The 23,988-nt window shown below is 47.2% G+C and overlaps 2 protein-coding genes and 1 long non-coding RNA gene across 14 annotated transcripts in view; 2 read left to right on the forward strand and 1 right to left on the reverse strand.

The window, feature by feature from the left end:
- The window catches only part of HOXA3 (homeobox A3), a 44,836-nt gene extending 28,164 nt beyond the window's left edge, over positions 1–16,672 (forward strand). For 5 of the 12 annotated variants that reach the window (XM_057413272.1, XM_057413276.1, XM_057413274.1 and 2 more), the window contains 3 exons: positions 1,726–1,804; positions 13,110–13,698; positions 15,147–16,672. In XM_057413272.1, the coding sequence (XP_057269255.1) occupies positions 13,227–13,698; positions 15,147–15,919 (1,245 nt within the window). In that variant the 5' untranslated portion in view covers positions 1,726–1,804; positions 13,110–13,226 and the 3' untranslated portion in view covers positions 15,920–16,672. Of the gene's footprint in view, positions 1–1,533; positions 1,697–1,725; positions 1,805–5,647; positions 5,781–9,819; positions 10,276–11,240; positions 12,235–13,109; positions 13,699–15,146 lie in introns of those variants that run through there. The other 7 variants (XM_057413275.1, XM_057413277.1, XM_057413280.1 and 4 more) reach the window with 7 other exon arrangements.
- LOC130601316 (uncharacterized) lies at positions 5,751–8,867 on the reverse strand. Its single transcript, XR_008972639.1, has 2 exons — positions 8,289–8,867; positions 5,751–6,556 (listed from the first exon to the last, which is right to left on the reverse strand). It is a non-coding gene; the product is annotated as an uncharacterized LOC130601316 (long non-coding RNA).
- Positions 16,673–20,832: 4,160 nt separating the features above from the next.
- Positions 20,833–23,436, forward strand: HOXA2 (homeobox A2). Its single transcript, XM_057413267.1, has 2 exons — positions 20,833–21,650; positions 22,343–23,436. The coding sequence occupies exons 1-2, from the start codon at positions 21,269–21,271 to the stop codon at positions 23,086–23,088; spliced, it is 1,128 nt and encodes a 375-aa protein (XP_057269250.1). The 5' UTR covers positions 20,833–21,268; the 3' UTR covers positions 23,089–23,436.
- The last annotated feature ends 552 nt before the right edge of the window (positions 23,437–23,988 follow it).

Consider the following 23,988-nt stretch of genomic DNA (forward strand, 5'->3'; position numbering starts at 1 on the left):
TTCACAGTGTGGAAGGCTGGGTGCCACAGTGCAGTAGGACCTGCTTTGTTCAATTTTCCTGGCGTTAATAAATCACCGGCTCCTAATGCAGGGCCAAAAAAGCAATGGAAAGGCAGTGAGCATTGTACAGGAAAAGTCATGGGCGAATTTCTCTATGACTCATTAGTCTGAACGATTTATGTACGGACTTAAAGTGCCGCAATGAGTATTAGAGTTTGGGATAACAACAAATTTAAAAAAAAAAAAAAAAAAGGAAAAAGCGTCATAGCGTTTGTAAAGTGCTTTACTGCTACTTAGCAACTCTTTCAAGGAGCAGCATAGTATAAGGGGCTGTGGCGCTGTAAAATATGGTAGCGTGACTTCCTCGCTCCAAAATAAATAACAGAAAGTCGCTGGCACCACTTTGAGATACACACTTCATCTTTAACATGAGTGGGGCAACCCAGTCACGACACGCTTGATAGATGGTTATTGCCGTTTGTAACATGCCTATTGATTAGGGATCAAAACGACTAAGGTATGAGCCTAAGCATAAAATGCCAGGGGGATCCTCCTGTGCCGGAGCCGAGTGGGGCGGAAGGTAGAGCTCAGAACAACCCTGGGCAGCACCGCCAGGGCTCTGAGATCACAGACTGAATTTGCCATTTTATTTTGTGTTTGCCAGTAGATTTTAACAGTCAGCGCTCTCAAATTTATGAGACGGCAATAAACAGCTTAGTAGGCTATTATGGCATGATTTTATGTAGACTGGAGTTCAACACCAAATTTAAAATTATTAGCGTAATTACGGAACTACTAAATTACCAAAGCAAAATCTCTGCTCGAAAAGTTCTCCCAAGACAGAGTTAATAATTCCAAGGCTCAGATGACACCCTTCCGCAAGAGCGGCGTTATTAAATTATTAGCATTTACATTTACTGACAATTTTAAGATGCGTTAGGCGGCTTTTATTAGCGAGAATGAATACGAAGGGGACATTATTATATCTGACAAATTCCGATGTAAACGTGATTCAGTAAGTGGCATGCGAATAATCTGACTATTGTCTTTTTGGAATGTGCAATATTTTTTATTTTAGGGGAAGAGAAGCCGTTCACTTTTTTCCCTCTTTCAATGGTTTTCAGTCTGTCAAAAAAAAAAGGGGGGGGGGGGGGGCTTTGGGCCCTATCCTGCCTCAGTGAGGAATTTTTTCAATTTTTAGGCTTTTCTTAGTGGTGGCAGGATCGGGCCCTGCTAACCGTTTGAATAAAAGCCCAACCACAATACGCCCCGCATTTAAACTGGAACACTTTCCGCGTTTTATTCAGCAGAGATGAACGCCACGACTTGTGTTTAATGTCTGTTCTTGATTAAATGATCCTAAACAAAGGTTTCCCAGAGGAAAATAAAGCAGACATTCATGTAACAAGAGTTTGGAATGACAATATTTCCAAACACTTGGAGACAGAAGGCATAGCTGTCTACGGGGAGGGAAAAGAAAAAAAAAAAAGGAAGAAAAAAAACCCACACCATCCGCACGCTTTTATTTCTCAGCTCCCCGTGCTCTTCACCCGGGTGGGAACCCACGTAAGCTCCGCGCCAGGAGCCCACTCCTGCTCCTCCATCCCTGTCTGTCCCGCTCTGCAGCTCTCCCAGCGTACCCGGCAAAGCATGTATTGCCTATGAAGGAGCAAAACACCTCCCCCTGCACTCCCCGGTAAGGCACTGTTTGTTGCTTGTTTACAGGGAGCCCCGAAAAAGAGCCGCTGGGCTGGGGCGGTGGAAACCGGGAGCGCTCCCGAGCGGTTCCGCGCAGCTGGAGGAGGTAAGAGCAGGGAAGTGGCCAGGCTCTGCTTTTGCGCCGATCGCAACTGCAAGCAAGCCATTTGCCTGGTACCTGCATGCAGAACAAGCCTGCTTGAATAAGATTTTGTTGTTGTTGTCGTGATAAATATTTAACCTAGCTGGATTTTTTCTTTTTTTTTCCTTTTCCCTGGATTGGCTCTATTCATCTTCTGAGGGTGGTGAATGCGCGTGTCTGGGCAGACAAAGAAGCGTATGGGACCTGAGTGATCGCCATCCTTATAAAGGCATTGGGGGACAGGAAGGATGCAAAGTCATTTGAAGAGCGAAAGAGGTTGAGAATTTCTTTGTCCATTCTTAGCTCCTTCCCAAATCAAAAGGCATAAAGCGAGGGACAGCGGGCTGGAGCCATGTCTGCGCTGAGTGCCTCGTCGCGGCTTGTCTATTTGCCTCCTCGAAGGTCTCCGTAGCCAGTTCTGCAAACGTGGGGAGTGCATGTGGGGATATTAGAAAACCTGATGTTCTGTCTGAGTGCATGCACCAGAATAAGTTTCGTGAATTCGCCTGGCCCGGCCTGCTTTGCACAGGGCGGATGTTGGTGTTTGGTGGTTCAGAGCTGCTGGAGTGCTTCACATGTGCTGGGTTCTTAGGCAGGGGAAAAGAAATGCTTTTCATAGTGACAATTTTCTTGTGCCGGCTGCCGAGAGGGGAGGATTACACAGAATTAGCTCAAATTCCTGTTAGATTTACCTACTTATTTTTGGACGCTGATGTACAATTAGTATATTTTACTACCTTTTAAAAGCGGTCATAAATTACGGGACTACAAGGGCTCTTTGTGTTGACTTAATGGGCTGCTTAAATCTTAACTACAAAAAGGCTCTGCAAATGTCTATTCACGCTTGTATTTGGAAATTAAAAGCGAAAATACGGCAAGAAGGAACCTTCCACCGGGGGCACGTACCCGCAGCATTGCCTGCAGAGATATTTGGGATTCCTTAACGGACCCAACACTGGCAGACTCAGCTGACTCTGGGCAGAACTTCTCTCATAAGCACAGTTGATAGCTCTGTTCTTTTTATCTGCTTGGAAATGATCAAAGACCAACTTTATCTCTATCAGATGCACAGATGTAGGTAAACAGCTCTGCATCCCAGCAGATTTCAAATCTTTCAAGGAAGCGAGGAAATAAATACTTAGATAGTACAGTGATTCCTATTTCGTCTCCACATGGGATTTACTTCTTAACAACTGGCACGAAAGTAAACTTGAAAGGCTAAAATCTCTAGATCTAATGATATTGAAGGTAACTTTGAATACCATTAATGGTAAAAGCGGCTATTAATGCCAGAGCTGGCACAAAGGATCTCTCTTAATGAAGGCACGTTATGAAGTCAGATCTGTTTGTCGTTACTGAGCGTGGAATTTCAGCTCAGCTCGAAACCATGTGTATAAAGCACAGAAAAATCAGTAGCAGACCTACTGACAAACTCCACTTTTTTTTTTCTGCTAGAAACCATGCTTCAGGTCTCCGAATTATCGAGGTAATAAAACACAATGTTGAATGTCCAGGAACAGGAACAAAGCAATATATGGGGTGGCAGGGGAATTCTAGCTCCTGCGACTCGCAAGATCATTTGATTTTGTATTTGGAAACTCGTAATCGCGATACTAGAGCAAAGCAAGCTTTCTCCAAAATCGGCGGAAGAGAATAATTTTCAGCTGCTATCCAGGACAACATAAAGTTAGGCAGACTCCCCCTTCCGCCCTCACAAAGCACACCCTGTGGAAGGTATTCACACGTCAAGAAGTTACTTTTCTTAAGAATTAATTAGTTTTCCCACTACATACACGAAGTTAATTGTTAAACAGTAGTTTTAGGATTAACTTGGCCATTAATACTAATAAAGATGTTCATAGAAACAGGGTTTTGAAGCCAACAGCCACAGCTAGCGTTAAGGCATTTAAGCTGACTTATGATTGTGATTTATTGCTTTTGTAGTTTCTATTTGCTCAGGACTGTAACTTCTAAGGCCATCTTTCTACTTTTGACACAAAGCAGTCGATAACTTTTCTGCAACAGCTCCAAGAAAGACTCGCTCTGCTTTTTTCAACATCTACTCCTTTCCCCATTATTTCCAGTTTCATTGTTGCAGAAGAACTTCCCTGTGTGTTTCTTTTATAGAATCTAAGCGCACAGTTTTTAAAAGTGCCGTGAGTCCATTTCGAGTAAATACCAGCCTTGGTTTACAGTAAGTACGAGAGCTGTGGAGGTCCCAGTCGTGCTGATAGCTACAAACTTGGGCATGTTGTGTGTATCAAGTGATCTCTCCTTTTCAAAGGTCTATAAAAGTTTTATTCCAGTTCTTAGTGAGGGATAATAGATGTGTACCCTGCTACTAGTTTAGTCATTTCCATATGAAAAATTGCAAATCCTTCTTCCGCTGTAATGTCACGCTGACTTTGCTGCATTGTCCACTACTACACACTGTTACTGATGGGTTTAAATTCCAGTGGCCCACTTTTACTAGTCAAGCGGGAGTGCCCAAGGTTTGCCCGTAGCACTTAAAAATCACCTTTAAAAAGAAAGCTTCCACTTTTCAGTGACGTGCAGGTGAAACAGTATACCCCATACAGTTAGCTGGAAGTTTTCTTTGGGTTCATGGGGGATAGTGGGAAGATTTAGGCAAGGGTATATACATCACGATGCAAAATGCTGGAGTCACAGAACTGGACAAGGAACAAGTTAAAAGCGTGAATTGTCTGATTTTCTTTGACTCCTTCCAGAAAAGTTAGTGAGTTGAGGGTTTATTTTGTTTGTTTAGCTTATTGTGTCAATAGCACAAGTTAAACAGTCCTACAGGGAAGATGTGTGTTTGCACACAGGAGAAGCTGCCTGGCTCGAGGGCCGCATGCAACTTTGCTCTTCTCTTTTTTTTTTTCTTAATTTTTTTCCCCCCCTTAGGCAGAGAGATCCCCTCCCCATTTTTTTTTTTAATCGTTAGAAACCTATAATTTTGTGCATCACTCAAACTAGCTGTATAGGAAATGCGTAAGCACAGGTTTAACAGCAAGGTCCCAAAAGGTTTTGCAAAATTCAGAGCCACGCCAGTGAAGGAAGGTGTATTCTTCATAGTGTGTTACAAGGACAAATATCAACTAGCTTCTTAGAAGAGACTCTTTTGGGCCTTTGTCAGGTAATTACAGGTCTTTTTAGTTTCTACAGGAGTCCTGATGTAGCGTGTGGGAGTTGAGCAAGCCCTGTACAATGGCAGGGCTGAGGCGGCTGGGGGTGGGGGGAAGGGTTGGTAATCGTCCCACTTAGAAGGGGGCTGGAAATAATACTATTAGGATTTGGGCTTTCTTCGGGGGTTGCAGAGGATACGCGACGTGGAGGAGAGCGGTGGGCCTGGGGAGCAAATGCCGGTTAATTAGGCTAAGTATTAAAGTGCAGCGTAACCCCATATTATATGAAAATTTCCTCTTACCTTCCAATGGGCTTTGTGCAAAGAAATATTGATGTGGGAGGAAAAAGAACCAAACCGCTCTTCCCCCCCCTTCCCAGTCATCAGCATGTCTTGGATTTTTTTTTTTTTTTTTTCTCCTCCCTTAAAAACTCTCCTTTAACACATTGTGTTGAGGCTTTAGAAAGCAAAGGCTCGCGCTAAGAAACCCTGTTCCTTCAATGATTCCCTATTTCAAATAAAAGGATTTAAGTTGACGTATGACCACGTGAGCACATAATACAGTGCATTATTGTGGCATTTGGAGTGGAGACCCGGGCTGGCTCCGTCTGCGATTACGCTTTTCCAGTTTCTGTTCAGAGCAAGCACTGCTTTCTTCTTTTTTTTTTTTTTTTTTTCCCCTTTCCTCCTGCCCCCACCACCGTCCCCGCAAGAGCTGGCCATTTCACTGACAGCTTTCGTTCCTTATGGAAAGGTTATTGTCGAGCCGAGAGGACGAAATGCTTCGTTAGAAAGGATGGATTTTATTTTAAGGTATTTCCGTTGATTGTTCATTTCTGTGGTGAGTTATGGCTGTTCGAGGCAAAGGTCAGTGGCGGAGGCTGGAGGGAGTGCGTGTGTGTGTGTGTGCGTGCGGGTGTGTGGGCACCCGGAGCCGGGCTGCTTCCCTCTTTGTTTCAATTTGCTGCGGTAAATATTCAACTCTCCCCTCACAGGGAGCAGATCAGGGAGAGTTTGCTGCTTTATTTATTTTTCTCCATAGAGATCCCACACTGCTGTTGATGCCCAGCTGCCTCCACTCCAGCCCCTCCATTGCCATCTTATCATTATTTATGACCTGCTAGAGATGGGAAGCCTCTTTTATTGTCGTGTTTGGATGTTTCCCCCGCTTTAATTTTATTTTACTTTTTTATAATTTTATTTGTGTGTTTGTTTATGCATTTATGCACTTGGGGAAGTGAGGGAACACGACTGGGAGGAGTGCTCCTCTGTCGGGGTCGTACTCGAGTGTGGTGGCGGTTGTTCTTTTATGGGGGTTTATTCGGCCGCTGCCGCTCTGTAAATCGATGACTGTGTGATCACGCTGCCATTTTATTTATGATGCTTTGGTGGTACGTTGTTTACCGTGTGCGGAGGGCTGCATGGGTGCTCAGACCTGGGGCAAAGCTTCCCCTTTCAAAAAAAGCCGAGGGGGCTTCTCGTTTTTTCTCCGCTGTGAGAGAGCTGAACCAAGAGCCAGTCATGGCTTCTAACAATAAATCAGCTTTAGAAATGTGGGCTTCTTTTTTCCCCTCTCTCTGAATGGGAATCTGGAAAGAGAGAATAAAAAGGGGAAGAGTGGAAATTATCTTCTAGGAGAATATATGCTAGTTCTAATTTCACATCCATGTCGTCGTTTACATAAATAAAGATATATCCAAAAATGAGGATAAATATGTTAAATATTTGCATACACTTATAAATACGTGTGTGTAGCTATATATAAAGAATGCACTCTACATTTTGAAAATTAAAGAGTACTTGACTAGCCAAGGAGAGCAAAATGATACAGAAAAAAACACATTTCCCCTTTTGTCCCTGCTTGGGGAAGGTCAGAGCGCTGGGGTTCACTTTAGTCACTCCACGTCTCTCACCCATTCCTGCTGTAGCGTTTGGTACCCAGTCACTAGGTGCTTGTAATTACTCATCTTCTGAGGGGTCAAAAAGAGAGGGAGAGGGGAAGGCAAGAGAACTATGATAAAAAACTCCGCTGAAAACAAACCAAAATTAAAGGTTATACCCACCCGGAGCTATTCGCGGCTGTTCTGCAGAGACCTGTTTGGCCTGGTTTCTTGCTTTCCTGCTCTTTAAGCCGCTCTCAGAGCAGAACTGACCCAAGGAAATGCTTTTTCCCCTTCTCACAATACTGAAACACGTTGTACTTTCTCAGACCCGTCGTTCCTCTTCAGGGAGGGGAGGAGAGCTATTTCGTTCCCAGTTGTGTGTCTAAAAGCCAAGGTTGGCTTTGCCGTGTTTTGAAATGGGCCAAAACATGCCTCAAAAACAAAGTGCAAGCTTTAATTGTAGCTCAATTACTTGGCAGCGTTTCCTCTGATTTATGACCCAGTTCGGATGCATATTGACCCAGTTAAAACACTCATAAATAATACAGTTCTGCTCTAGAGCAAGAGAAGGCAAGAAGAGTTTTGGAGGAGAGAGGGATTTCAGGGAGTTGTGTAAATAATCTCAGCCTTCTAAGCAAATAACAATGAGCGCGGTGCCATTCTTCAGAGTCAGAGAATAGAAACAATAATTTTGACTAACCACGGCTTGCTTAGATAGTCCAGCCCCTCTCTAAGGCAGCTAATATCATCTCCTAACTCTCTAACTACTTGGACAGGCACCGCTTCTAGAATTGGTTCTCTTTTTTCAGAAACTCCCTACGTTGCTATTTCATCACTGAGAGATCCCCCCAAATCAGTCTTGAATTATGGTGCTCCCTGCTTCCATTTCGGAGCATCCAAGGACAAAGCTCTTTACAGGCACTATTTTATTCTAAAACTAAAAGTAATTACATTAAAAGGGAGGGGGGAAGAGGGGAAGGAAGTCCCGCAGAGTGGAACCCTTCGGGAAGAAAAAGCAGCCAAGTTTTGACCTAGGAAGCAGCCCCAAATGATGCTGGTCCCTCCCCGTGCTGAACCCTATCGGTCTCCGCGGAATGAAGCAGAAAGAAAATATTCGGCCTCTGGGAGTGAAAGACAGATAAAAGCAGCGGGGATCTGCGCGTTGGGACACTTATCCCAACACCATAGGAGACATAAAAAAAAATAATCATCTTCTAATGTTTAAAATTATCTCTTTAGGGAGAGAGAGGGCGTGGGGAAACGGGGCTAATAGGCGAAATCTCGCAAAATACTCTTTGCAGGCAGTGAGACGAATGGAGGAAACACTTCAGTATTCCTATGAACCACTTCGGTTCTCACGATTAAAGTCCCTTGCAAATCCCTTCAATTTTAGAAAGACCCCCTTCCCCCCCTCCCTTCCCCGCTCTTAAATACAGACATGTAGTCACAGTATCCTGCTGGAGTCGGCTCCCAAGTTTAAACACGCTCCCAGGAAAAGGTGGCCCAGGCTCTCGGCAGGCTCCCCACATCGGCGGGTCCCCGGCGGCCGCAGGTTCCTGCAGTCCCGGACTCGCTTTCCCTCTCCAAATCCTCCTTTCCAGTCCGGGGACTCCGTCGGGGCGCAGCTCTGCGGCTCGCTATTTGGTCGGGCAAGTGGGCGACTGGCCGATCAGCAGTTTCAGAAGAAAGTGTGGGGTTGATTATTGACTAAAAAGACTTTTTTTTTTTTCTTCCGATGCAACATTCAAGGGGTTGTTTGAAGCAAAACGCATACGCGGGATTTCTGCCTCTCCTCCTACGCTCCCTGCTTCCCCTTTCATGTGGTGCCTTCTCACTTATGCCATAAGGAGCAAGTGTTTTCTGTTTTAGTGCTCTGTTTACAGCTTTGGTGCATGAAGTCATAAATCTTGCATAGCCATAAATGACAAAAACCATTGGTATGCGTAAGAGGCCACCCCAGCCTTATAGTGCTTTCTATTTCTCGCTTCCCTCTCGCTTTGTTTGTGCTTTAAGATGACGCCGGGCTCCCTCGTGCTTTAACCGCACTACTTATATTTGTAATGCCTTAATTAACGAAGTAACGTCAAATTTACACCTAGGCATTATCCGGAGCCTCCGCTGAATGCACGAAGCCCACAGTCCTGTTACCGCTTGCCAGAGGGGCAGGGGCTGCAACTTTATTTAAGTTCTCGTTTGCACGGTTGCTGCCGTTATTCTGTTGCAGGGAAAAAGGGGGGAATGAACACCACCACCCCCCCCCAAAACCCAGGGCGCTGGAGGAATTGCGGAGCGCCCTTCCCAGCTCTGCCGATGAGCGGGAGGTGAATCTGCTCGGCGCCAGGCCCGCGTCCACGCGGGACTGCTCCCCACTGTTCCCCGCTGCGGGCACCCGGATCGCCTGTGCAGCACGTGTGTGTGTGTGAGCGCTTCTGTGCCCGTCCCGGGAGCTGGGGATATTTGGGGGGGGGGTGGGGGGGGTGTCGAGGGGTGTTTGTATGTACATCTGTGTGCCTGTGCGCTCACGCATGCATGAGTTAATAATTAGTAACTCTAATGATTTCCAGCGTGGCTCTGGAAGCATTGCCCAGAGCGGGGATCCTGGTGGGCTTCGGTTTGCTCTCCCAATCCAGCCCCGGCTCTCCGGGCTTTGCTCTCCTCCCCGGGACTCATCAGGGGCTTTGCGGGGCTCCCGGAGGAGGGGAGCGGCAGAGGAGCTATTTCGCAGACGCCCCCCAAGCCCACCGGTAAGAGGGACAAACCCAAGCCCCCCCCTCGGCAGCACCCCCGGAGCCTGGTGAGAGCGAGCGACCCTTTGTGAGCGCCGTTTGTCTTCATTAGCATAATTTTCCTAGACTTCGGTGACGCCCGGGTGCGGGGGGGCCGCACTCCTTCAGTGCTGCGCTCCTCCGCTCCCTCCCCAGCCCCCGCCCTGCCCCAGGCTTCCCCAGTCGGCAGCCTTTCTTTCTTCCTTCCTTTTTTTTTTTTTCCCTTTCTCCTTTTTACTTATTTTTTTTTTACCCACTCCACTCCCCCCACACCCCCCTTTCTCCTTCCCTTTCTCTCCATCCCTTCCCAGAGAAGCCCTGGGAAACATCCCCATCCTCCGTGCCCCGCTCAGGGGGAGCCCGGCACGCAGGGGACCGGCTCGCAGCAGGGTGGGCAGCCTGGAGCAGGAGGGGAGCAGGGGAGGGTGGTGTCTGGAGGAACCGTCCCCATCCCGTGCGGGGCAGGCTGGGGGGTGCCGGGTGCGGAGAAGCTGAGCCGGTGCCCCCCCCGTGGCCGCAGGGACCGGGCCGTGGCAGGCAGCGCCTGCTCCTGGGGTCGTGTCGGCTCCAAAAAAATTGAAAGGAAAAAAAAAAAAAAGAGAGAGAGGGCGAGGGAGAGAGCGAGCATGCTGGCTTCCGCCTCAGTCGTCAGAAGTTAAGGTAAGCAGGCCACAAATACGCTGCTATCAGTCGTGAATGGCGGAGTTTATGTCCCAGTGATTTATGACCGTAGACTTAAATGTCGGTTCAAGAAGAGTTCACAAGCTGGGGCTTCCTTCCAGGCAGTGACTGATACCCTTACACTTCGTGTTCAGGCAGCTTTCTCTCCTGTCTTCCCCCCCAATCCCCCTGCCCCCCCCCCCCCCCCCTTCCTTCTCTCAACTTTGTCTTTATCTTTCAGGAAATCTTTCAGGGGGGCTGCCTGTTTTTTTGTCCTAGAGTCAGAGTTTGGGGCTCGGCTGGGGCTTACAGGGCAAAGATGAGGTGTGCTTGGGAAGGGGGGAGGTGGAGGGAAAGAGATGGGTAGGGAATAGCTTAAACGGGGTGCGGGGGAAACGGGGGCACTTGCGTCCCCAGGCAGCTTTCATCTCTGTCTCCAGGCAGAGGGTGGGGGGAGAGAAGTTGGTGAAGGGCCGAGAGGTGTATTGCGCAAGTAGAGATGGATCCTATCAAGTGGGCCCTGCAAAAATTGGGGGCCCATATGTGTTTGTGAGATTTGGCCTTTTGTCTCCGAGGGGAAAGGAGAGCTCTTCCCATCCCGGGCACCGGCTGAGGTGACAGACTCCCCCCCAGGCTCCCCTTCTCCCGTTAGGTCGCTATTATTACAGCGATCCTTGTCGCTCTTAATCCCGCTATTCCCGCTTTCGCCAGGAATGGCCGGGCGCTCCTCAGGTTACCCCTGCTCCTCCAGAACTTTGTAGGAAGTGATTAAGTTGGCGAAGCCAAAGGCGGTAGCTGATGATTTTTTTTATTGCTATTTTTTTTCCCCTCTTGCTGGCAGGCTGCCGAAGCCTCAATAATATTTTTGCTTTCGGAGCAAGGTTGCCCATTGTCTGCGGGCAGGAGGCTGAGGGAACAGCGCGTCCCGCGTCCCGCATCCCGGTTCAGTGTTCCCTGCCCTGCTTGCACCGGCAGACTTCCCAGCTGGCAGGGGAGACGAAATATTTGATGTCGCGATCATGAAAGTCAGGGGCCTTTGTAAAATCACTGCTGGCTCATTATTTCCTCTTTCTCCTCTGGTAGTGATGCCTATATTCTCTCTTTTAAAGGAATTGAGAAAAATCACACCAGGCCTCGATAGCATCAGGAAGGAGAGGCGAGGAGCTGGAAATTATGCGCGCTCTTCAGATCTCCATTGCTTTATTAGCTCGATAACATCCAAAGAGCTTGATTAGTGCAATGACAGGGTAGCCGCCCTGCTGTAGGTGTGTTACCTTCACTTTGTTACGATCTAACAAAGGGAATACTGTTTTCTAAGAACTTGTATAACTTGAAAGGCGTAGAATGAGCTCGTTTGGTGCATGTGTTGTGTAAGGTTTTTCGCCCCTAAGCATTTGTCCTCGTTAGATGTTTTGGGGAAAAGTATCCAGCTGGTTAAGTACAGGGAAAGTGGCAAAAGAAACGTGAGCTCTTCTGATCCGAAAAGACGTGGTTGTTTGTCAGCAAGGGGGGGGGGGGGGGGGGGCGGTAAGGAACACACTTTAATTTCTGAGAACGTGAGCGCTTGTGGAAAGAGCTCCTAGATAGGAGACTATGCACAGGTCTCCTCTCTCATGAATGCAGGAGATTCTTTAACTGGTTATTTCCAGGCAGGTGACCTGTAGACTTTAACCTGGTGGGGGAAAAAATAAACAAATCCATAAAGAAAGAAGGACGGGGGACAAAAGAGGAGGGGAGAGAAAGGGATTCGCCCGGGCAGGAAAAGCATTCTCTGGGTTTGTGTCCACCCTCTCCCTAGCCAAGTGACCCTCATACATCAAATTACATAGCAGTTTCCAAGACAGAACCTATTATCGCTAAGTTGGAAGAAAAGTTCAGGCCGTGGTCATGGAGATGAACGCTGGTTTTTCAGGTTCCTGGTGTGTTTTTTTTTTTTCCCAATCCATCATGTTTTAACAGGTAGGATCTGGCTGATTCCACGGAAAGTTGGTGTCTTGAAAATAACTGTTGAAAACAAACCCAAACCAACTACCGCCCGAGCGCCCAACCTGCCCAGCTGGCCTGGCCGAGGCGGCTTCGCCCTTCTCTGGGTGCAGCTAGGGCTCCGGCCCCACTCGCTGGTGGGAAGCGGGCGGGCAGCTGCGCGGGGCGGCCCCAGCCGTACTTCGGGGCCGGCCTGGAGCCGTCTCTGCCGGGGTGCGAGACCCGGGCGGCTCGGGGAGGTGTGCAACCGCAGAGGGGAGAAGGCGCTGGCTTTGTTTATTTTACCATCGAGCATTTCATAGCCAAGCCGAAATCTGTCACTTAGGATCGGTGTGTTTAAATATCCCTGGCTAGGAAACCTTTCCACCCCGCTCCTGCCCCCTGGCACATGTAGACAGGAACAATCCCGTGTATTTCTTTGAAGTTGTATGGAGAGCCATAACCTGGAGAGAAAATAAAACAATGCCGGTTACAGGAGAGGGCTTGATCCTAGAACTGGAATGAAGGAACAGCCCATCCCCTTTGCATTACCGATTCCTCGATCACCTTTACCTCAGAGACTGGTACTAAAACAGCCTCTCAGTGATAAACGATCGACCCTCTTGTGCTGTTTCGTAAGAAGCAAGAAAATACCCTAGAAAGCCCCTATCCCGGTGCAGCAAAGCACATATTTGTAGCTGCCAGAAAATCCAGGCAGCTTTTATATCGAAATGTTCTGCGCCTGAGGCCAAGTCATGCTGCTAAATATTGCTGACCACTTTTTCTTTTATGGCTTTCATGTCACTTAGCTATTGAAAGTAAGATGGATTTGTACCATTTCTTCACCCTGCTCTGCTCTCCCCACACCCCAGGTCTGCCCGGAGAGGCCATTGGAGGAAGAGCGCCACGTGACAGAGGGGTGCCAATGTTATTCTCCGAGGGTGTCAAGACCCTGTCAGTTTGCGAAATAAATATTGGGAAACAACGAAATGCAAAAAGCGACCTACTACGACAGCTCCGCAATCTATGGTGCCTACCCCTACCAAGGAGCAAATGGTTTCACTTATAATGCGAGTCAGCAGCAATATCCTCCATCTTCATCACTTGTGGAAACTGAGTACCACCGCCCCGCGTGCTCTCTCCAGTCGCCCGGCAGCTCTGTGTCCCACCACAAGGCCAATGACATCAGTGAGACTTGCATGAGGACCCTTCCCAGCCAGCCTCTCCAGCCCCCTGGCCTTGCCGACCCACAGGCCCCACCGCAGCCAGCTCCAGCCCAGCAGGCACAGCCTCCACCTCCATCCTCTGTCTCACCATCTCAAAATGCCAGCAGCAACCCTGCCCCAGCCAATCCCACGAAGAGCACAGCTCTTAACTCGCCCACCATGTCCAAACAGATATTCCCATGGATGAAAGAGTCTCGGCAAAACACAAAGCAGAAAAACAGCAGTTCCAGTTCAGGTATGAAACATGCTCCCCCCTTTCTCTGGGTACCCCTGGGCTGGCCACCCACTCAGCAGGGAGGAGGGCAGCCCTGCTCACCTTTGCTTCAGGGAGGGAAAGGAGGAGGCATTTTTCCTCTCCAAGTTGACCCCCTCAAGCTTGTGGAAAGGGGTTGCCACCACTCACAAGGGGAGCTTAGTGAACAAACCACTCCCTGCAAAGCTTTCCCAGCTTTGCAGGATGGGTCTGAAGTGATTTTGTTTCCTATGGCTAAGCCACTTGTGCCTTCCTGCATCTATCACATTTCTTATGTAATCCCCCCTCTAGTAAATCATCTCAGTGTGGAACAGCCCAGGCCTTAAGCCAGAGGCCTGTCCCAAGTACTTTGTTGGCATGGAGCTCTTAGATTAATAAGACAGTGACCTATCTCTGCTGAAGTGTAACAAGAATAAAATAGCTCATAATCACATGCAGGCAGGATCAATGCCCTGCACGCAGTCAGAACTTCTTCCTATTTTAACAAGCTGATTGGCAAAGTTACAAGCCTTGTAAACAAAAATCATTCCAGAATGCCATGAACTTCAGCCCATAAAATATTATTTGAGGGAGGGAAGTGTATATTAACACGTTTATTACTTGAGGAAACCCAAATCGATAACACCAGTGGTAGCTCCAATGCCTAAGAGTTGGACTTATATTAACCTCTTCCTCCCTTTTCCTTAAATGTGCCTTTAAAATAGAGTTCAAAACTTTAGCAAATGTCTTTGCCAGTCTGCTTTTTAAAGCCCTGGTACCAGTGCTGTTTATAGCCTTCCGTATCATATATTTGTTTTATTAAAAAGCAATAACATGTAAATATGTCTGTGTGCCTATATGCAAGCCTAGCCACTGTATGTTCTATGTATGTCTATCTATGTTCCCAATCACTACCATATGTTTATGCTATATGCTAGATATGACAGAAATGCTATACTGTAAATTTAATGCTTATATGTTGTAATGTTATGTTGTAGATACCTAGCTTTCAGGCATCTGTGGATGATATGTATAGATCAGGCTTTTCAGAGAAAGAGGGCAGCAGGTCTTTACAGCAGTGGAGAACAGCTAGTTCTTGAAGACCCTGATCCCACCACGTGAGCAGAGCCATAGTTTCACCTTCAAAGTTACTAAACTCCACTTGTGTTTCCTTAAACATTTCCTATGCCTTTATGCAAAGCTCAAGATACATTGTATGCTGCCATTCTTAAAAGTCATATAGTGCTGCTAGTGAGGTGAAGGAGGTCTGTTGAGGGTTTATAGCTTGGCATGACAGGTCATGCTATAGGGGAGAGTACTCGTTGCATACATGTGCACCCATCTCATGTCCAAGAGCTGGACTCTCCAGGTGCTGGTGTTGTTGGCTATTGTCTGTGGTTCTTGTGTTGGGGTGCACCATGCTGATTGTGTTCTTTGTGTGATTTACATAGGTGAGAGTTGTGCTGGTGATAAAAGCCCTCCAGGGCAAGCCTCCTCTAAGCGAGCCCGTACAGCTTACACAAGTGCCCAGCTGGTAGAACTGGAAAAGGAGTTCCACTTCAATAGGTACCTTTGCAGGCCACGAAGGGTAGAGATGGCTAATTTGCTCAATCTCACGGAAAGACAGATCAAAATCTGGTTTCAGAACCGCAGAATGAAATACAAAAAGGATCAAAAGGGCAAGGGCATGATGACCTCTTCAGGAGGACAGTCCCCAAGCAGAAGCCCCGTCCCTCCAGCTGCTGGGGGATATCTAAACTCTATGCATTCTTTAGTAAACAGTGTCCCTTATGAGCCCCAGTCGCCTCCGCCATTTAACAAGCCTCATCAAAACACCTATGGCATCCCTGCATCGTATACTGCTCCTCTTAATAATTGCCCGCCTCCTCAAAAGAGATACACGGGGACAGCAGCTGTGACACCTGAATATGATACTCATCCTCTTCAAGGTAATGGTTATGGGAATCCACATATACAGGGAAGCCCCGTCTATGTAGGGGGCAACTACGTGGAGACCATGGCCAATTCTGGGCCTTCCATCTTTGGTCTAACTCATCTCCCTCATCCTCCTCCCTCTGCCAACATGGACTACAGCGGGGCTGGGCCAATGGCCAACAATCACCACCATGGACCTTGTGATCCGCACCCAACATACACAGACCTTACCGCTCACCATCCTTCTCAGGGAAGAATTCAGGAAGCACCCAAACTCACCCATCTGTAAGAGACAGGAGTCACTAAGTGGAACACCAAGCCCCCAGCATTTGGAGAGTACTCATCCCTTCCCTTCTCTCTCCTCCCCCTACCATGTGCCCTCCCCTTCTCGTTTCTTTTGTTTGTTTTGGTTGGTTTTGTTTCCTTTGGTAAAAGCGTTTTCTAGTTTATGTGACGTAGCAATATTTGTTGCTTGAATTGCTCTATAGTTTCACTAGTGGATATTTATCTTCTTGAACTGTAGCCTTGTGTCTCACTTTGGGAGTATGCAGAGGCTTTATACTTTACCTTCTACACTTTTATCAAAACAGGGTATATGAACAAATTTTCTATAAAAGGAATTCTTAATGTGAATTTGTTCGTACATGATTGATCCCACGGGGAAGCAATTTTTTTTATTGCACTTCTTTTAAATAGCAAGAAAGACATCAAAAGCACTTGGACAGGGACTCCCTGGACAATTATTAATACGTGTAAGTCTTTCAATGTGTGTATGCTGGTGAACATTCAGATTTATTTATTTTTTTTTTTGCAAACATTGAATAATCTAAGTGTTTAAAATTTTATTTATCCCCATTTGTTCATATTTATATATATATAAAAAATCTGTACCCTGAATATTCAGGAGGTATTTACCAGGCCATATGTTAGATGGCATATTGGCAAGCGTTGGAAGTGGCATTTGAAAGGAAACTATAACTCCTTTTATTAAAAATGGTGATAACGATGATGATGACGATGCAATAAAATCTGGGAAAAAAGATCACGGTTTCAATACTTTATGCTTGTAACATCCAGCTAGGCGGGAAGCGTGTGAAGCTGAAAAGGCTAAATTTGCTTTGAAAGTTATACATTCCTTGCTGCTCACGTTCTGGGGAAAAGAAAAAAAAAAAAAAGCAAAACAAAAAAATAAAGTTTTTATTCTGAATAATAAAGAGTTAAGAACATGTTCTTCACAGCACAAGGGAAGGGAGAGCCCTGCATGACATGGGGAGTTGGGAAACTCGTCTGGAAGCTCACACGAGGATCCGTTCACTCACCCGAAGGGCTTCGCGATGCCTTTTCAGCATTTTATAGGCAGGGAGAAGGATGGTTTTTCCCCTTCTTTTTTTCCTTTTCTTTAGGAAAAAAAAAAAAAACAAAACCTTTCTTTTTTTTTTTTTTCTCCCTTTCCCAGCGGGGTTTCGCGGCCGCCTCCTCCTGCGCCCGCTGCTCTGTGCCAGCCCGGCGTGGAAAGCAGGCGGGCGCTGATGGCCCCCTCGCCGGGGCTCCGGGGGAGACAGTCCCTGGTGCAGCACGCGGAGCTTCCGCTGGCTCCCCGGCGGGCCTGCCGGCCGGGTATGTGTATCTGTGAATGAAACACAAGGGAACAGAGCTCCGGATAAAGCCCCGCGTGGGTGCTGAAGTGCCGCCGGGCCCCGGGCTCGCCCGCTGCGAAGGAAGGGAGCTGGGCGGCGGAGCCCCCCCAGCCCTTGGGAGGAAAGACGGTGTGGCAGGGCCTCTGCTAAAGGGGATGGATGCCGAGCATCGCTGCCTCCGGACACGACTCCTTCCACTCCCGCAGCCGTTTTGACCCTTTTCTTTAAAGCGGATTTAATTTTTTTCATTTAAATACATATATTTCTATTTAATTATTATTTTTCATTCTATTTTGAGGTGATTTCATGTTTGCTGAGCTTCTTCCCTTCCCACCGCAGCCTGGAGCTGTGGGGGAGGGGAGCCTTGTGTTCCCTCTCTTCCCGCGGGGGTGTGCATGCGTGTGGATGTGTGTGCTTGTGTGTGCGTGTCTACGGTGTGTGTGGGAACACGGTATTACACAAGAACGACTGTCCCTGCTCCAAACGGGCACCGGCGGGGGTCCCCTGTCCGAGTCGGCTCGATGTGGAAGGCAGAAACTAGCCAGCGTGTGTTTAAATGCGATTTTTCTTCCTTTCATGCGAAATGTCTGTAATATTTAGATTGAAACTTGAGAGATAAATCAAAATGGAAGTTAATAGACTAGGTAAAATATACCCCTGCACGTATATAAAGACATATTCCTATGCTGTGAGATAATAACACACGCTGCTCACCATCTGTATCATTTAAAGCACAGAAAAAAAATGTCGCCATTTTGGTCTCATGCTGAAATATTATTAATCTTTGGGCTTTATCTTGTTCCCAGAACCATCATTGCCTGATGCTGAAGCCTTGTCATGCATCCATGAATCTATATAGAGCTTTTCTGCATAAATAGATAAAGCATGCTCAGTCAGAGAAAGGGATTGCAAATATATTTATACCGTGCTGTTTATTGTGTATATAGATATGTAACCGTGGAACGAAAGGTTATGTAGTCTGATATTTTTCATTGAAATCTGATTATTACCCAACACAGACCAATGACTGATTATTGTTTTGCAGGCGAAGGAAGCATTTTTGCAACATTGCAAGAAGCTGCTCTTTTCAAATGAGTGCCCGTTATAAAATTCAAGCCGGCCCCCCACCCATCGGAGCAGTTAGGTTAGATACAACAAAAGGTAACAGTACAGCCGGTGATTCTTACTGTGGGGATCCTTTAAAAGCAAGAAGTACGTTTAGGAAAATGTCCAAAAAGAAGGAATTTGGCGTTTTACCCCCTCTCCCCACTCGGAAGAAAATAAAATACAAGCGATTTTGCTCCCTTCCTTAGAGAAACCATGTTCAACCGCTTCCCCGGAGCGTAGAGGTTGCAAATGAGAATTTGTATTTTTGCATTTAAGATTCGCCCGATTAAAAGATCCCTCTGGAGGCAGCAGTAATCGATTTGCCCAAGAATTTCGCGTCCTCTTTCCAAAGGTTTTTTGTTCCAGGTGGTTTTTGTATTAGACTGACCAAAAGAAACAAATGTGCAGAATAGAGACACCCACACAGGTTTTACTCACAAAGCCTGGTTATAGTCCAAACCTCTCTCTTTATTTTTTGTCATCCTGCTGTTAATCCCAATATTTTCCAGAGAGGAAAAAAAGAAAAAAATTAAAGAAAAGAAAAGCCTGACCCCGAGGTAGGCACTGAGAAGCAAAATAAAACCGGACTTTTCCCACAAGCAGCCCAGTCCTCTGCCAGCATATTTTAAAAGCAGCTTTTTTCCTTGTTTACTTGCGTTTCTTGCTCTGCCTCTTTTCTCGGCCACATTTGATCTTGGAAAGAGCAAGAAGCTTTAAATGTGTTCTTAAGGGCCAGTAGCTGTCAAACCTTTTGGCGGCCAAGATTGATCGCGCGCAGGCACCACCAGAGCTTTGTTTGGACTAAAAGCAAGAAAATTAAACCCCTTGCATTTTCCAACAGCATCGATATTTGTAAGGCATCCCTTTTGAGGGATTAAATGACAAGTCTCGTTCTATATTTTATTTAAACAAGCAACCAGCAAAAAGCCCATTTAAAGTCTCCCGGCCACTCCCCTCCCCCTCTCTCCAATGCCTTCGCAGATATGCTACATCTTGTGAGTGCATTAACTTAAAACCGATTCTTAAAATGCATTTCGTGCAGGCTGGACGCAGGATGATCCGCTGAGTGCCTGGGGTCTTGTTTTTTCCTTTTTCCCCCCCTCTTCCATTTCCTTCTTCCATCCTTTTTTTTTTTTTCTTTTAAATTACGAAGACTGTTGCTGACCCCTTTTTGACAGCTCCGAAAATAAAGCGAGGCGGCTCGGCATCGCCCTGGCGATGGTCCCTGGCTCCTGGAGAACACGAAGAGCGGCTCGGAAGCTCCTTCCCTCTCCGGCCCCTGCGCCCCCCACCCCGCCGGGCCCCCCGGCTCCGCGGGAAGGCAAGTCCCATCCGGGCTGCCGGCGGCGGCTGCGACCACAAGATTCATCAGGCTGGTGGCTGTGGCCAGCATTGTCATCGTTCTCCCTCAGCCTGGTCGGAAAACTGTGCCCAAGGCATCCAAATTCGGGAGTTCCCTCGATCTAGCAGGGGCGACAGGAGGCGGCGGCGGCGAGAGCCAAGCGTAGGTGGCGAGTGCCCGTCTCTCAAGTCACAACCCCGCAGCATTTGCGCTCAGCCTGGCCCGTGAAAACAAACCCGCTACCAGCCCATATATTTCCTGGTAATCGAAAATACTCACCAGAGCCAGCCTACTACGGTTATTAAGCAAATTATAGCAGCAGACGGGAATATCGTTTGCAAGCTAAGGCACAGGATTTGTTTTTTTTTTTAAAGAGGCAACAGCCAGACGAGTTTTCAGACTCGCGATTTGGCTCGCCCAGAGAGGTACTCCTAGGGTTATGTTTTACGGTCCAATCCCTGGAAGCCAACTGGAGATGGAAGTCATGAAGTACAAGGGCTGCTGCCTATGTGACTCTTCCCCTAGAAGCAAGGTTGCTGAGGAAGATCCTGTTAAACAATGGCTCAGCACCGGCGGCCAATTGTTCTCCGTACTGTACACCCGATAGTCACCAAAAACGGAAAGAAAAAAAAAAAAGGAGGAAGAAAAAGGGTAAAAAAGAAAAAACACAAAGAAAGAAAAATAAGAAACAAACAAGAAAAAAAAAAAAAGGAAGAAACCAAAAACCCCACACGGGAAGAAAAAGGAGCCCATCGAGACTAGGTCTGGAAGAAGAAACTAGTTTTAGAGGAAGTGCCATTTTTTCCTAGGAAGAAAAAATCAAGACACTCTGCTTCAGAGTCCAGTCTTGGTGCAACTTCTTATGCGGGGGCCTGGCGGTGTCAAAACTTTGAAGATTAATGGATTACTTTGTTAATGACTCAAGGCGTCAGATTGAGGTGCTTAAATGATTTGTGAGGTGCAAAGCGTTTTCCTGACAGTCCCAAACAATGAGAGAAGAGTGTGCGGGTGGAGGCGAGGGAGGCAGCAGGCTGCAGGACAAGCAGCCACACACACACTCACACACACTCGCAGCCTCTCACACAAACATATCCACGCACATGCACCCTTCCCCCCCCTCTCTTCCCCCCCCCCCCGATCATTTCAGATTAGGACGCCAAGGGGATAGATACTCGAGATATCATTTCCCACTTTAAAAAAAGTGTAAATAAATCCTTTCTGGCCCCCAATGAGGCGTTCCTTCCCGACTTTTTTGGATCAATCAAACAGACAGTGGCTTCTTTTGATTAAAGCCCAAATTGTCATTGGGCAGAGGCAATCATGTGACAGCCAATTCGGTCCAATTTCAACCTTGTCTCCATGAATTCAATAGTTTAATAGTAGCACGGTCCCCATACGGCTGTAATCAGTGAATTAGAAAAAAAACACCCCACCAGCGATCTTCTATGCTATATTTTTTTCTCCTCTCTCTCCTTTTTCCTGGGCCTTCCCCCCCCCGAGTCCCCTGAATCCGAGCGAACTTTTTCTCCGCGGGGGCTGCCAGTTGAAGGCCATGAATTTCGCATTTGAGCGAGAGATCGGTTTTATCAATAGCCAGCCATCGCTTGCTGAGTGCCTGACATCTTTTCCCCCTGTCGGTGATACATTTCAAAGTTCATCAATCAAGAACTCGACGCTTTCACACTCGACACTGATTCCTCCTCCTTTCGAGCAGACCATCCCCAGCCTGAACCCCGGCAGCCACCCTCGCCACAGCGGCGGCGGTCGCCCCAAGGCGAGCCCCCGCGGCCGCAGCGGCAGCCCGGGCCCCGCCGGCGCCCCGCCGCAGCCGGAGTACCCCTGGATGAAAGAGAAAAAGGCGTCCAAGCGATCCTCGCTGCCGCCCGCCTCGGCCTCCTCCTCAGCCGCCGGACCTGCCTGCCTCAGCCACAAAGGTCAGTCCAAAGACTCGCCGCCGGCCCCGCTGGGCCGCTTTTTTTGGCTCCCCGCATCTCCCTGGCTTCGCGGGGGGACGAGGCGGAGGGGCGGGCGGGCGGGAGGATGGCGCTGGCCGGGCTAGCGGGAAACCCAAACTTTCCCCCAAGTTGCTTAATGCGGGATGATTTATTTGAGTTGGAGCTGACCTCTCTTGTCTCGCCGTCTTAGAGTTAGGATATTTGACAGTAATGAAGAGTGATAGATTGCTCCCGCTTAGCTAAGCAGCTGATGCATTAATTATAAATTGCGGTATGGCTAATATAAAGTTTGCTCTGGTGTGGGGAGGTTGGGTAGCTGGATGCTGTGATTTGGCAGAGGTGGCCGAGGGGCACGCAGCACCAGGCGCTCAGCACTGCAACACAATGGCTTTACTGCATCCAAAGGCGGCCATTTTGTTGCAGTTGCTATTTTATGCTATATGGACATATAGATATAGACACATACGTGCAGAAAGAGCACTTCCCCCCCCCCCCCCCCCCCCGGGATGCGATGTGCTGGGGTGCTGAAACTCAACCCGTGCATTTATCTGTTTTGTGTGTGCGTGCGTCTGGGTTCACTTTGTCTGCTCTGGCGGTGGTGATTTGGGGTGCGCGTGGTGGTTGTGGTTTTCTTTTTCGTTTTTGTTTTTTATTTTCTTTTTTTTTAACAGACCCCCTTGAAATCCCCGATAGCGGTAGCGGTGGATCTAGGCGGCTGAGGACGGCTTACACCAACACCCAGCTTTTGGAGCTAGAGAAAGAATTTCATTTCAACAAGTATCTCTGTAGACCAAGGAGGGTTGAGATTGCAGCCTTGCTGGATCTGACTGAGAGACAAGTCAAAGTCTGGTTCCAGAACAGGAGGATGAAGCACAAGAGACAGACCCAGTGCAAGGAGAACCAGAACAGCGACGGGAAATTTAAGACCCTAGAGGACCCCGAGAAAACGGTGGAGGAGGAGGAAGAAGAGAAATCCCTCTTCGAGCAAGCCCTCAGCAACGTCTCCGGTGCTCTCTTGGAGAGGGAAGGTTACGTTTTCCAGCAGAATGCCCTCTCCCAGCAGCAGGCACAGAATGCGCACAATGGCGAGTCCCAAACTTTCCCCGTTTCGCCTTTAACGAGCAATGAGAAAAATCTGAAACATTTTCAACATCAGTCACCCACTGTTCAAAACTGCCTCTCAACAATGGCCCAGAACTGTGCAGCTGGCCTGAACAATGACAGTCCTGAGGCCCTAGATGTCACTTCTTTACAGGACTTTAACGTTTTCTCCACAGATTCCTGCCTACAGCTTTCAGATGCAGTTTCCCCCAGTTTGCCAGGATCTCTAGACAGTCCCGTAGATATTTCTGCTGACAGTTTTGACTTTTTTACAGACACACTCACTACGATTGACTTGCAACATCTGAATTACTGAGAAATTAAAGACGTCCTCTCCAAGGGTCCTGCTTTCTCCTCCTTATTCTTCTTCTTTACTTTCTCCCCGTTAATTAATTTTATTTTATTTCCCCCCTTCCCTTTTTCTGGTCAGTATTTTCTGGTTTTTACCTCTCTCTGCTATGCCATTTTGCCGTTTCTTACAAAGTTTTAGTTGCGTTCGTTTCTAACCTAGCCACATTCTAGGTCCTTCTATGAAAGCAATATATGAGGTCTGTAAGAAAGTGATCGTATAGGAATTGTATCTTCACTTTCTTTTTATTTTTGTATTGCATTAGGATGCATTGTCATAAGTATTTTTGGTAGAATAAATTCTTGTTTGCTACAAGGAGCTTCCTCTTTTTTCTTTCTCTTCCATCTTTCTTTCTCTCTCTCCTTTCAAGACTGATAACATGACGGGTATTCCTTCCCATCCCTTGTATTATTAATTTACTAATAATCAAAATTCAGCATCCTGACTGGGAGCTCTCCCTTTTTGCCAATTTAGGACATTTATTAGAGAGGGAAAATAGGTTCACATTCTTTATTGCAAGGGTTTTCACGCGGAATAAAGAACAGAACAAAACAAAACAAAGCAACAAAAAGAAACCAGAGAAACTAAAATCATTCGCAGCTTTGATGGAAACCTCTTCCTTTTAATGTATAAATGTAACATCTTATCTCTGTGAGGATACAAAGCTTGGAAATGCTGAGCTGTAACAAAAGCATGAACGAGCACTTTCTCTTGCAGGGAAAGCACAAGAGAGACTCAGTAGGATAAGCGTCTCCTGCAGAAACTAGCCTGTTACATACAAGAAAAGCATTTTTATTTTTTCTGGGGGAGAGGGGGAATCCTGTTTTTCTAGAAATTAGTGTTTAGCAGCCAGCAAGCTGTTTCAGG

The sequence above is a fragment of the Pezoporus wallicus genome, unplaced genomic scaffold, assembly GCF_028554395.1.
Source record: "Pezoporus wallicus isolate ANWC-B61680 ecotype Strahan unplaced genomic scaffold, APGP_CSIRO_Pwel_v1 contig_13539, whole genome shotgun sequence".
In the NCBI taxonomy this organism is placed as follows: Eukaryota; Metazoa; Chordata; class Aves; order Psittaciformes; family Psittacidae; genus Pezoporus; species Pezoporus wallicus.

Bases quoted from the DNA above. Each gene is read 5' to 3' on its own strand.
- HOXA2 (XM_057413267.1), top strand. From the start codon at position 21,269: ATGAATTTCGCATTTGAGCGAGAGATCGGTTTTATCAATAGCCAGCCA. The intron at 21,651-22,342 runs GTCAGTCCAAAG...TTTTTTTAACAG, and splicing joins TGCCTGCCTCAGCCACAAAG to ACCCCCTTGAAATCCCCGAT.